Below are 14,144 nucleotides of genomic sequence, written 5' to 3'. Positions count from 1 at the left end.
TGGATGTTCCCCCAAAAGTTAAAAATGGAACTACCCTGTGATCTAGTAACCACACTACTGGGTATTTACCCAAAAAATACAAAAATACTAAATCAAAGGGACATATGCACCCCAATGTTTACTGCAGCACTATTTACAACAGCCAAACTATGGAAACAGCCCAAGTGTCCACTGATAGACAAATGGATAAAGAAGGTGTGGTATATGTATATCATATATATATATGGATAATGGAATATCACTCAGCCATAAAAAAGAATGAAATCTTGTCATTTGCAATGGGATGGATGGACTAGAGAGTATAATGCTAAGAGAAATAGACTAGTCAGAGAAAGACAAATACCACGTGATTTCACTCATATGTGGAATTTAAAAAACAAATCAAATGAGCAAAAGAAAAAAAGAGAAAGAGAGACAGAGAGAAACCAAGAAACAGACTCTTAACCATAGAAAACACACTGATGGTTACCAGAGGGGAAGTAAGTGGGGGAATGGGTTAAACAGGTGATAGGGATTCAGGAATGTACTCATCATGATGAGCCCTGGTGATGTATGGAAGTTGAATCACCATATTGTACACCTGAAACTAATATTGCACTGTATGTTAACTATACTGGAATTGAAAAAAAATAATATGAGGACTAAGGATTGACCACAAAATTTGCCAACCAGGACACATTACATACCTTTCAGCCTCATTCATCTCATCTGCAAAACAGCACCCATTTCATGAAGCTGTGTGAAAGATTAAATAAGATAATAATACATGTAAGCACCTAGCAGAATGCCAGGAACAGAGGAAGAGTTCAGTAATGGGCAAGTAGTTTTTTAATTAGAGAACATTGAGCAGCCTGGATCATAGACCTTATGATATTTTATTGAACAGAGGATGCCTGTCAACCCTGTGAGAGCAAATTTGGCTTGAGAAGAGTCTAGTGCGAATGGAAAAATACAGAAATGATTACAGATCAGAGGAGAAGCTAGAACCAGAGACAATGAAGAGAAAAATATCTTGGGTAGGTCAATTCCCATCCTTGGATTAGACAATTCATATGACTTGGTATTTTATCCTATTTCACAACTAGTAAGGAAGCACTTTTTAAACACTAGTTAAGGTCTGGAAAGCACTGGAAACAACAAATTTCCATTAAGGACAAATGTTATATAAAGTTTAGTGATCTAAATAAGCTTAACATCACAAGTTAAAATTACATTCTTATCTCTTACACTAGGAGAACAGATATTTCTTGCTTTTTATATACTGTGTAACTTCACAATTTTATGATCAGCCCCTTTCAATTCTTTGTCTGCATAAATAACAATAGACATTATACAGTTCTTGTGGTCTAATATATATATATATATTTATTCATTTGGCTAATTTTGCAGTCAATGGCCTTATGATCTTATAGGATTTCCTCTAATTTTTTTCTCTCCTCACCAAATTTTAAATGAGCTGTGTGACTGGTTCATGGTAAATGTCTTAAACAATGGCATATCTTACAAAATAGCTAAAAGCAACTTGTTCTATTAGAAGTGTATATTGATAATTAAGTACTAAGTAGAGGTTTTCCAAGACATCATGATCATATTGAGGTTAGATTCTGGATGAAGTATGATTAAAAAAAAAAAAATTAGTGCTGTAATAGGCTGGCTGAGAGTTTGTCCTTAAATAATGCATTAGTATTAATCATTTCTTTCTCTTTGAATTTTTAGAGTTTTTACGGACCCTCTAGTCTCTTAAATTCTATGTTCATTTTTACTTACTACTGTCTTCTAATACAGAGAACAATCTTTTTCTTAAGTTTTCTACTTTTTAACTTTAAAAAAAATACTGATTTTAGGAAGCCTATCCTTACACATTCTTTCATAGCACTCTTGTGCTCATTTTCTATCTTAACATTTACCCAGGAAATTTGGTTTGGGAAGCAAAACATAAATGTTTTCATTTATATAGGTCTGGAAACACAACCAAAAGATTAAAAGTAATGGTTCACTTGCAAGAAACTGTGAGTTGTAGGAAAACTTATTTGCTCAAATATATAGCTTATGTCTTATCAATTTATTTCTTAGTAAGGTTTTTATTCTAAAATAAATTCAGAACTGATATAGTAATGGAAAACTCAGATAAATCAGTTTTTGAAACTGCAAAGCCAGCTGGAACTAACCTCCTCTAGATTTCTCCAGCTACTCTTTAGATTTTTTGAAAACTTAAAAAACAAAACAAAAGGTAGTGAGCTCAAAGAACAGAACTTAAATATCTAGTTAAGCCCACACCCAACTCAATGAATACATAGGGAAATGAATGACTCAGTGAATCAATGAATCCCTATAGGGGTTATAGGAAGATGGCAATACAAATGCCCTTACTTTATACATATTGTGCACTGAGCATTCCCAAATTAATAATTCTTCAGTGGTAGCTGGTCATTTCTAAACAGGGATTTCCAGGTTATGAATGCTTAAAAAAAATGAAAACTATCCTAATCTCCATAAAAGCCAGAAATCTAATGTGGAATGATTTACTGTAAGTTTCATTCAATCATTTTGCCAATCCACTGGGAAAATAAACAAAAATTTTAAATGACTTTTTTTTGCAGTTAAAAAATAATAATTACTAACACTGAAAATGTGATAATCACATATTTGGTGGTATATTTTAGTTCTTGACTCCACAGATGGGAGAGGGATGCAAGGAGCAGTATTCACTAATGTTTTTTATCAGTCTTTCCTCATTCCCCTGCTGCAAACACTGACAACTAAAAACTCAAAGAGGGCCAAAATTTTGGTTAATTCAAGTATTTCCGAGTAGGAGTACACTTCAGCCTCCCAGAAGGAAACAGCGTTCTTTGGACACAAACTCTCTAGAGAAAATGAGTATTTTATTATTAGTTGAATAACATTCATTTTTTGGTTGACATTTCCTGAAAATAAGGCCATGTCGCCTTAATGCCTGACTTTAACTAATTTTTTTTTCATTTAAAAGTCATTTAAGCCATTCTTTGGCTATCCAGCTAGAAGTATTAATATAGTACATGTTATGTCAGAGGAAAACTTTAAAAGTTCTGTTTACTCTCTCATTTCCAGAAGCACAAAAAGAACTTGTAACTATTCCACACTTCCCATTGGGTACAGAGTTTTACCTGCAGGGTTTCAGCTGGAACTTGACTTTGGCTAATTTTCTACTCAGCACTTCCTTTATTCATCCTTTCCCTTCTCCTCCCACCTTTTTTACTTGCTCCTAATATAGTTGGCTGTTTACAGGCTCATGTCTTTAAATTAGGCTACAGATCTTGGGCAACTCAAAACCCATGGTGTCTTAATCTTTATGTGCCTTAACCTTGAGGATGGCTCAAATATCTGCTGAAAATATGCTAAATTTGTCAACGTTTTAAAGGAAGATCATAAGTTCCCTCTTTCTTATTTCTGAGATTTAAAATCCCAATTTTTTAAGTATGTCCATGTTCCACCATCTTTGCCTTTGGTCTCTGAAGACTGCTAAAACGTTACTTTTCCCTATTCACAGGGAAACAGACTTACAGCTTCTATGTTAGAGAGAATGCATCACAAGTAGATAGATATCAATCTTCAAAGTGTAGAGTTGGTTACAAATCCAAAAGCTCTTACTGTCTTTATACTACATCAGGTTAACAAAGACAAAAACAGAGGATATAAAACTATTCTCTAATGATCTAGATTTACCCTAGAAGCATAGTTTCTTTAACACTTTTCAGCCACTAACTGTCACACCGGATCAGAAGTGAGTCTTAGCACCCAGCAGCAGCTGGTGAAGTGTTCTCTCTGCACCTCCCAGAAACTGCTGCTTCCCTCTGCCTTTTTCAGCTCTCACTCTAATTCTGGTACCGGGTTTGTTTTCTGCTCAAATCACACTACCTTGCCATTACTGCCTCCCTTGCTCTTTGCCTTAATGTCTCCTGTGGGTGTTCTTGTCCGACAGAAATCTAGAAATTCCGGCAGCAAAGTGGACACTTGGGCATTAAATGGCCAAACAGAGTTAGTGAAATGCAAGATTTCTGGTCCCAGGTGCAGTCTCTGAAGGAGTGGAATATCTCATCTTTCAACCAAAGGTTTGTTTTTCTATCTGGTTATAGGCCCTTTCATCAGAATACAGAAGTTACATTTCTCCTGTGTGGCACTCAGAAGTCATAGCCATATATATCCACGACAGGCAAAAACCCCAGTGAGTACATGTTCTTTTCTGAAACTACTTCTGACATGGAAACTAACCCTCAGGAAAGGAGAGTTGGCCCCACAACACTCCCATTTAGAAAACAATTTTAAGCCCAGCCATTTACTTAGTCATTTTATAACACTGTTCTCATCTGATTAAGAAACAGAATGCAAAGATCCTAAAGATGCTATGTCTACATTGTCATAAGCCCAAAAGGAATGTTGAGGGGTCACTCAGGACATTCTCATCCCTTTGTTCAGACCCCATCCATTATTCCCCCTAACGGCTATCATGTTTTCAAAATGACAATAAAGTCCTTCCATGTAAAACTTCCTAGGCCTCGAGATGTGCTGTCATCTCTGGTGATATTTACCCCACACATACCCTACACCTGCCCCGATCATACCCATATTATAATTCTCAAGTGCTACTACAATCGATCCTTCCTTATTCTAGGCATTGCTCAAGCTAGAGAGCACTTGCAATTCTACCCTGGAAAACAGTTCTTTCTATTTATCCTAGTTTCTATAACCTGTCCTCATATATTCTTAATTTCTAAAGATGAACCTGTAGGGTTCATCACTGGCAGTGGATCCTATACTCTCAGGTAGCACATGTATCCGTCCTGTTGTTGCACGGTACAAGAAATGATCTAGGAAAAGTAATGACCCACTGGGAAGGCGTAAGTAAATTTACATAATGAGGATCTGATACTCTTCCCTACATATAGAATAAGGTATTTTAAGGAGTTAAGTGGGTTTGAATATTTAAACTCTGAACAACCCTTACAAATTGTTCTCCGAATTTAAAGCAATATTCCATATGCAAGTCAGAATCTTAGAGGATTGTTTTCAATGGCTGCTTCCTGCCTGTGGAGTATAAAAAGCGCTTTAACCAATCACTTCTAAAAGCATACATAGATAGAAGAGCTTCAATGTAGATATCAGAAGAAACATAAAAGAAATATATGAAAGGATGACACTGTGATGATAAGAAATAGTAGGTTGTAAGACTTTTCAAGTAGATTATGCAGAAACTGACAGAGCTTCTGTTTATATTCCACAAATGATCCACTAAGCAGATTTCTATCTTCATGGTAAGAAAAAGTGTTGAAAATGAGGTCAGTAGGTCTGAGCACAGGTAAATTATAGCATTCTCTGCCATTTTAAAGTGATTTCAGAGAAAATATATTTCTTTATCTACCACACTACACTAGCATTGATGAAACTAATTATAAACAAAGAATTACAGACCCTTCTCAACTGATAAACTTTCAACTGAGCACAAGTGTCCTGATGACATCACTGACCTAGGGTTTCCTAGCTTCTGCTTTCACCTTTTAGGGGACAAGGAACCTATTCCCACATATTACACCAAAACTGTCTTCCCTTTGACTCTCAGCCAGTGTTGTAATAGAAAATCAGAATGCACTCTCTGCCACAGAGTAGCTCTTTAAATGTATACAGCCGTATCATCCAGCACCAGGTTTAGACAATCACTCAGTTCCCTCAACTATTTCTCAGATGAAAATGTCTCCTGGACTTTTTAACATCTTAATAAATGACTCAACATTTAACAAACTTCTATTATTCAATATTCTTTGAAGTGGGATTCAGAGGGGGACCTGGGTGGCACAGTCGGTTGAGCATCTGACTCTTGGTTTTGGCTCAGATCATGATCTCAGGGTCGTGAGGTCGAGCCCCATGTCAGGCTCCACGCTCAGCATGGAGACTGCTTGAGATTCTCTCTTTCCCTCTGCCCCTCCCGCTTGTGCAATCTCTTGCTCTCTCTCTCTCTGAAATACATAAACCTTAAAAAAAGAAGTGAGACTCAGAAATAGACAAAAGAAGCCATGTGGGGTCTGACCAGAGAACAAGGAGCTAGGAATTATTCAGTTGATCTGGAATCCTACACATATGAATTTAGTCAAAGACTGCATTAGTTTTATTTTAGTAACTGTGAGATACTAGAAAATATATATACTGGTCTCTATCTTTGGTTCTTGACACAGAGTTCCTAAATCCCTTGGAATTTCCTGGGTAATAGGAATACTTTTTGTTCTAATGAGGTGACTCTGGGTGGGCTTCTGGATAGAGGCTGGTCACTAGAAAAATCACCCCATAATTAGAAGCTTGGAATTTTCAGCCCTTCCCCCACTGTCCACTCTGGAATTCTCCAGAGAGCAGAGAGGGACTAGAAATGGAGTCAATAACTGATCATCCCTATGTGAGGAAGCCTCCACAAGAACCCCAAAAGTATGGGGTTTGGAGAGCTTCCAGGTTAACAAACATATCCATATACCAGGAGGGTAGAGTATCCCAACTGTACAGGACAGAAGCTCCTGTGTTCAGGACCCTACCAGACCTTGCCCTGCATATCTCTTCCTCTGACTATTCATCTGTATCCTTTATCATATCCTTTAATAAACTAGTAAACCCAATCCCTGAGTTCTCTGAGCTGTGCTAGGGAATTCACTAAACCTGATGAGGGGCTTGTGGGAATTTGTAGCCTTCTCAGACAGAAGTTGTAGGTAACCTGAGGACCTACTACTTGCAAATAGTGTCTGAAGTGGGGGGCAGACTTGAGGGACTGAGACCTTAACATGTGGGATCTGACACTATCTCCAAGTAAGTAGTTTCAGAATTGAGTTAAGTTGTAGGACACCCACTTGGTGTCAACAAACTGCTTGGTGTCAGAAACCTCACATATCTGGTGTCAGAAGTATTGTGCAGTTATGTGAGTAAAGGAGAAACTCAGGAGGGGGTCTGGAGGTTTCTCCAAGTCAGTAACCTAGGTATAACTTGTTTTGTGAGTTTCTCTCCAAATAAAACACTTGGATCATTTTCATCTGACATTCTGTGAAATGGCATTTTTAAAACTTTTAACCTATTTTTTTCTATGAATGCTTTCTTAGTAGTTTAGGATTTTCGACTCCTTCCTTTCTGATTGTAATGGACATCTCCAGATCTTCACACACTTCACACTTATCTCTACCATTTGAGACAATCTTGGCTGTAAAATGGAGCAGCCAATGAATTGACTGAACTGGGAAATGGGCATGTGCTCCAAAGCCCCCCTCTTTTTAAGCTGAAAACAAACAAAGAGATGATATTTTTATCAAGTGGTGAGACTAAATGATGCCGGAACCATCATCACAGTGTGCCCTGTATGAATAAAACTAGTCTGTGAAAATAACTCTGTGATGAAAAGCAAGACCCACTTTGGCCATGTTCAAAATACTGCTTCCAACGGTCCCTGAAGTTTAGCTGTACCCTTAGGTTCTCCATGGGTACATGAGCTAATAAATTCATTAAAAAGAAAAAGAAAAAGTCACTTTGCCAAAAAAACAAGTTCTAACTTAAATATAGATCTTTCTATGTAAAGTTTTTACTTATTCCTCCTGCTCAACTTCTGTCTTATATTAGCTTTCTACTGCTGCTGTAACATAAACATGGTGCCTTAAACAATACAAATTTATTATCTGACAGTTCTGTAAGTCAGAAATCCTACATAAGTCTCATTGGCTAAAATGAAGGTGTTGACAGAGCTGATGAGGGAACAGAAGGCTGGCTGAATCTTTCTTGGTTGTCCGCTCAGGACCTCACTCCACCGAACCTCACCTATATCCCAAAACCACATCAGAGCTGTGTTCCTTTCTGGAGGCTTTAGGGGAGAATGTTTTCTTAACTTTTCTAGCATCTAGAGACATCTGCATCCCTTGACTCAATTCTCTCTTCCTTCATCTTCAAAGGCAGCAACACTGTCTCTCTCTAACCATTCCCCTGAGTCACATCTCTCTCTGACCCTGACCTCAACTGGGAAAGGTTCTTTTAAGGATCTGTGATTAAGTGGGACCTACCTGGTTAATCCAGAATAATCTCATCTCAAAGTCCTTAATTTTAAGCACATGTACAAAGTCTCTTTTGCCATCTAATGTAACATATTCACAGGTTCTGGAAGTTTAGGCACGAACATCTTGGGAGGGCGTGGGGGGTTATTATTCTGCCTACCACTAAAAATGAGACCATCATTCCATCTCTCACAACATTCCATTCAGCAATAAAAATATATTAAACAGGAGAAGCCAGACACTCTCGACATTAATAGCAGCCTGTTAATCAACATTATTTGGGAACAATTGTTTAATTTAAAATGACTCCTTCAAGATTGTTTTTTTCTGGAAAGGAAATTTCTGCTGCTTTTATCTTTTTTTGTGAAGATGAGTTTGAAGATTGTTACTGGATTTATCCAGCACACACTCAGAATGCAATCTTTGAAATGTAGCATTAAAAGTATTTTCAAACCCACATACTTGAAGCCCAAGGCTGCTATCATTCCTGAGTATAGAGAGTAAACACAGCATCTCTCTTTGTTTTACTAATTGCTTTGTTTCCCCAAGCTGCTAACACAACATCTGCCAGGCCAGAATGCACTCCTTCCACACACCATAGAACCACTGCCGGCCAGATAAACGATCTACACTCCATGGTGTCAGGGCAACTGCTTTCCAGGTACTCAGCAGGCAGTTTTCAAGAGGCAAAAACTTCAAGGAGAAATGAAGCCGAAACCCCTCCCCTCCCAAAACCTTTCCAATGGTTATGGAGTTGTTGATTCTGTTATGATCTCACACTGTCTGCAATTTTATTGATTTTGTTTTTCAATAGAACTGTTAAAGATTACAATCCTCAGATAGGCAGAATGTGGGCAGATGCTCATATGCTCACACACAGTTCTGCCAAGATATTTTTACATCTTTCTGCACATAAAACAAAATGAAGACATGTGTTATAGATGCATGCTACTGGTAAACCCACCCCCGAAGAAGGGAGCTTATTGTATGCTCATTTCCTGGATGAAGTATTAAAACAACTCTACCTAGAAAAAAGAACAGCACTTCCAAAATAAAAGAGATTTGCTTCTGAGGCACCTTATAAAACATTCCTAATTACCAAAACCCATTGAGACAGCAATTTGGGTCATCATATCCAAATGTCATCCCTGCTATTTCTAATTCAATACAAACTTCTTGTCACATCTACTGGTTAAGCATCAAAATACAAAATGCTGCAACAGCTTATGCTCTGTTGATGTTCATTCATCTACTGTGCATCAGAAAGGCTCATTTCAAATATGGCATGAAAGAAAGAAAAGTAAGCAAAAAAACAAACTCCGAAGAGACTTGAAATAAATTGCCTCAAGGAAAATGCTAAAAGGAAAAACTACAAAATCATAGCCTTACCTTGGGAGACTTAGGCAGACCCGCAGCCCTGTTCTCTGCTAAGGTGAGCGGGGTTAACCTTGTTTCCTCCACTGAGGGATGTTTGGGAGGGCGAGGTGGGGGGTGGGAGAAAGAGCCTTCATATCTTCGCATCATGTAATACTGTTCTTCGGTGATCTCTTCAACCAGAGTCCTGACTAGAACTGATCCTGTGTCCCTAGAAAAACTATTAACTAACTGAACAGTCATATTTAAGCGACTGACAGGAATTTCCCAGCACTCCCTGGGGTTGGCAAAGTCACTTATAAGTAGATAGGAGTCTGTGATAGCTTCCTCCAACCGCAGTCCTGGTGTAGCAGCCAAAATGTCTTCTTCAATGGAAAGATCTCTCACAGATACCTTCACGTTGAAGGGAAAGCGGAACTGCGCACAGAGCTCAGAAATCTGGTACTGTTTCTTATCATGAATCACCTCTACGAAACCTCCTTCCATGTACAAAGGGAGCAGTGTTGTCTCATAGGATTTTTTGAGGATTTTTTCACAGGTTAGAACATTCACCACTTTTTTGATTCCCTCACAAAGGACTTCAGTCGTCTGTGAGTGATGCACTAGAAACTGGTCCCCAACAGATACGGATGACAGCTCGTCATGAGGGGGATGAAAGGCTTTGGTGGCCACCACGTGGAGACGCTCCTTTTCACTCTTTGCTATCTCAAGGTCATAGGCAGTTGGGAACTCCCGGGGTCGCCGCTTGAATTTGCCTTTATAGCTAGTGGGGATCAAGAAGTGCCTTTTAGGAAAATTGCTTCGAATTTCTGAAGCTAAGATCCTCGATGCCTGGTACTTTTTGTGGATCACAATGGTCTTCCCAGGCTGTAAAATGCTTCTGGGAAGCTCGTTTCCTTGAGGTGCCTCTATGACTTCAGCCACTATGGGGAACTCCTTACTGGTCATTTCAAAGAGATCTTGTGTAGATAATAGCTGAAGAAACCAGTTGGCATCATAACTGTCAGTAATGTCTTTGACTTCAACATCTAAACTGGGGAGGATGCGGACTATATCCTTTCGGACTGAAAGAAAAAAAAAAAAGACTATGATATTTTGTCCATCCCAATGTTGCTTTGATAAAGTATTAGAATCTCTCCTGGTGCCATAGATAAATTCCACTTAAAAAAATCAGATGTCCATGATATAACATTTCTTATGTGTGACTTTCTTTTTTTCACATTTTAAAATGAAGTAGATCATATGTAAAATCAACACCCATAAACTCACTGCTCAGCTTAAAAAAGAGATATTAACCTGGCCCTCGGAACTCTATGAAGCTTATCAAAATTTCACCTTCCTCACTACAACCTAGGGATAACCATTCTCCTGATTCTAGAGTTAATCATTCTCCTGTTTTTTTAAATAGCTTTATCACACATAACATAGATAAATATATGTGCATGTTTATAAATGTGTATCTGTGTGTATATATCTTTTTCAGAAGATTTATAATATCTGAAGTCATGCTCTTGAGCTCTAGCCATAATATATGAAATTATCTTAGAAGAAAGTTTCAATACTTCAAGTAAGACCCTTCCTGTATAAGGCCCAAGACATACATTCTTTACACAAAATTCTATCCTCCTACAGAACAACACTGCAAGATCATGGGATATAAGGTACTTAAGATTAATATATGGAAGTGAACAACAAGATGCAATCCTTTTCCAGTGTGAAAGTTATTCTTTCTCTGCTGATGTTCCATTAACCTGGATAGAAAGGGAGCATCAAAGGATGGGTCCCAGTCAGAGGAGCCATTCAGGAGCCTTAGGTATGCTGGTGGGGTGCTTACCAATGTATTCTTTGCCTAATGTGGCACTGGGGACTAATAAATCTCAAATTCTTTCTGAGCACCCTCTATCCTAGAAGTCTTTGTTTGAGACTACAGAGACACTGAAAATATTGTCCTAAAATTATTTATCTGCTGTACATGCACTATCCCACATAGATTGTTATAATGGTCTTGAATTAGAAATAAAGTTACTATTAACAGGTGTATAAAGGTTTATATTTTCTCGACAATTTCCTACCATGTAATGTTTTATAGCATTTTCACAATCCACTGTTGTTTCCCAGTATCTCCAGCCACCCTTCTGTCAATACACTTTCTTCCTTGCATGCTTTTGAAAACAAGTAATTTGGAAGATTTTGAAAACAGAATTTCCTCTTTAAAAGCATTACCTTGTTATTACTTTTTATATTATTAACTTTATGCAGCATCTGGAGACTGTAACTTTATAATTTGTGTCATATTACTTGCACATGTTGTGTAACAGAGTTCCTGAAGACATAACATGAAAAAGCATTATTTTAGGGGTGCCTGGGTGGCTCAGATGGTTAAGTGTCTGCCTTCGGCTCAGGTCATGATCTCCAGGTCTTGGGATCGAGCCCCACGTTGGGCTCCCTGCTTAGCGGGGAGCCTGCTTTTCCCTCTCCCTCTGCCTATCCCCCTGCTTGTGTGCGCTCTCTCTCTCTCTCTCAAATGAATAAATAAAACCTTAAAAAAAAAAGAAATAAAAAGTATTATTTTATATTCTTGAATAGAGAACAGAAAAAAAAATCAATGGCTGTCTGGAGGATGAAGATCTGTAAAAATTCATTTAAAAAAATAAAAAGAAGACTAAAAGAACACTCCTTCATCAATTCATTGTATAAAGTTTAGCATACCTAAATTTTTTTTAGAAGATTTTATTTATTTATTTATTTATTTGACAGAGAGAGAGAGAAAGCACAAGCAGGGGGAGTGGCAGGCAGAGGGAGAGGGAGAAGCAGGCTCCCTGCTGAGCAGAGAGCCCGATGCAGGACTCTATCCTAGGACCCTGGGATCATGACCTGAGCTGAAGGCAGATGCTTAACCGACTGAGCCACCCACATGCCCCACATGCCCAAACTTTTAAGATTGTTGCCACGGGCGTCCCTGCATCCCAAGGTAATTTTAAAAACTCTAAAATCTCAACAAGTTGGATAGAAATGAATGAGGTTTAAGAATTGTAGAACTAGCGCTAGGTAAGCATCATAGGCTCATGCCATTTCTCAAGTTGAGGCAACAGTTAAACACTGACAGATGGATGTCATTAAGGACTTTCTGGGAGCTCTATATTGATCCATCAGAACATAGGGACCCTAATGTAACCTAGATCCCAATCTATATTTGGGCACTATAGGTATTGTGGGTACAACAGTCATTGATTATTTTGTTGACCAATATAGCCCAATGTCTCAAATATTGCCTGGCACACAACAGGTACTAAATAAATGAGTTGAATAAAGGAAAAACTACTGCCAGAATGATGTCCTTGATTGAGCACTAAAGGATGTGATCTATAAATAAGTAGAGTTCCACATAAAATTTCATTGGGAAAAATAAATTTCTACTGCTAATGCTCCTGCTATACATCATAGAAGGTATTGTATATATCATTTAAAACATGCCCCTTTCGGTTGTAGTTTATCTTACTCAATGGCTTACTCAGTGCAATAAGTATCTTTACTTTCACTGTTTAATTTCTATGAAACAACAATCTAGACATTTTAAGGTATAAAAATAATCACAGTGAACACACCTTAGTAGAAGATCCAATAAGGAAAAATAGTACATGTGGTGAAAATCAACAACTCTTCTTTGATCCATCAGGGAATTGAGGTTACAGGGCAAACCATCACCCCCAAAATGAGAGAAATAGGTGAACATAGACTTACAGCTTATTGGGAGCAGAAACCACCACTGGATTCAACAACTAGTAAGAACACTTTAAGAGTAATTGACTACTTGCTGGAGACAAAGCCTAGATAAGCTTGAGAGATAAAACTTCGGGGGTCCGAGTTTAGCGGGATCCTCCCACACTTCCTTGTTTATTCCCAAGAGCCCCACCAAGTTCTCAGGGTGAAGATCAGAGAAAAATCCCCTCATGCTTCTGGCAGGGTCATGGCAAAAGTCAGAGAATTCAGTTTTCCTTAAAAAAGGTCTGCCCTCAAGGAAAACTATTTTACCACAGCCTAACCAATCTGGGTTTTACCAGAGTTTAACTGACATAGGGGAAGGGAAACACCCAACTATAACCTCCTCTATCTTTCCACATGGGAGAAAGGAAATACCCAACTCCAGCCCCCACTTGCCAATATTCTATCTCCCCTAAGGAGGCATGGGGAAGAAAGCTGAGAAGCACTTGTGAAGGTCACAGGGCAACTAAAAGACTCAGACCTAAATAGAGGATTATAGAATGCATCTCCTCCCTTACACCTTACTAACCATATCAATAAGACTTCTGTATAATAATGGGGGATTACAACTGAAGCATTTATATTTCTGTTTAAGAAGAGGTCTCTAGAAAAGACAACAGGGGAGACAAAAAACAAGGACACTGAATAAAATTTTAGCCTCTGACATCTACAGATACAGAAAACTGTAAACATGGACTAACTCACAGCTAGATAAAAAACCTCACATTAAAGGCTTATTTGCCTCAGTTTCTTTTATCTGATACATCATGTCTAGCTTTCGACAAAAAATTACAAAGTATATTAAAAGGCAAACAAACAGTGTAGCCTGAAGAGACAAAGCCAAACTCAGATATGCAGAGATTTTGGAATTTTCAGACTGGGAATTTAGAATATGATTAATATGCTAAGAGCTCTAATGGAAGAAAATGACAGAAAAGATGGGTAATGTAAGCAGAGAGATGGAAA

At 38.1% G+C, this 14,144-nt stretch overlaps 1 protein-coding gene across 1 annotated transcript in view; it reads right to left on the bottom strand.

Annotated features, from left to right (window-relative positions):
- Positions 1 to 14,144, bottom strand: part of THEMIS (thymocyte selection associated) — a 182,200-nt gene that overhangs the window by 75,104 nt on the left and 92,952 nt on the right. The window contains exon 4 of the mRNA XM_036105380.2: positions 9,432 to 10,480. Coding sequence (XP_035961273.1) covers positions 9,432 to 10,480 — 1,049 coding nt within the window. The remainder of the gene's footprint in view (positions 1 to 9,431; positions 10,481 to 14,144) is intronic.

This window comes from Halichoerus grypus, chromosome 9, assembly GCF_964656455.1.
Source record: "Halichoerus grypus chromosome 9, mHalGry1.hap1.1, whole genome shotgun sequence".
Taxonomy (NCBI): domain Eukaryota; kingdom Metazoa; phylum Chordata; class Mammalia; order Carnivora; family Phocidae; genus Halichoerus; species Halichoerus grypus.
The sequence above is the reverse complement of the archived record's forward strand: the minus strand, read 5'-3'. Positions and strand labels throughout refer to the sequence as shown.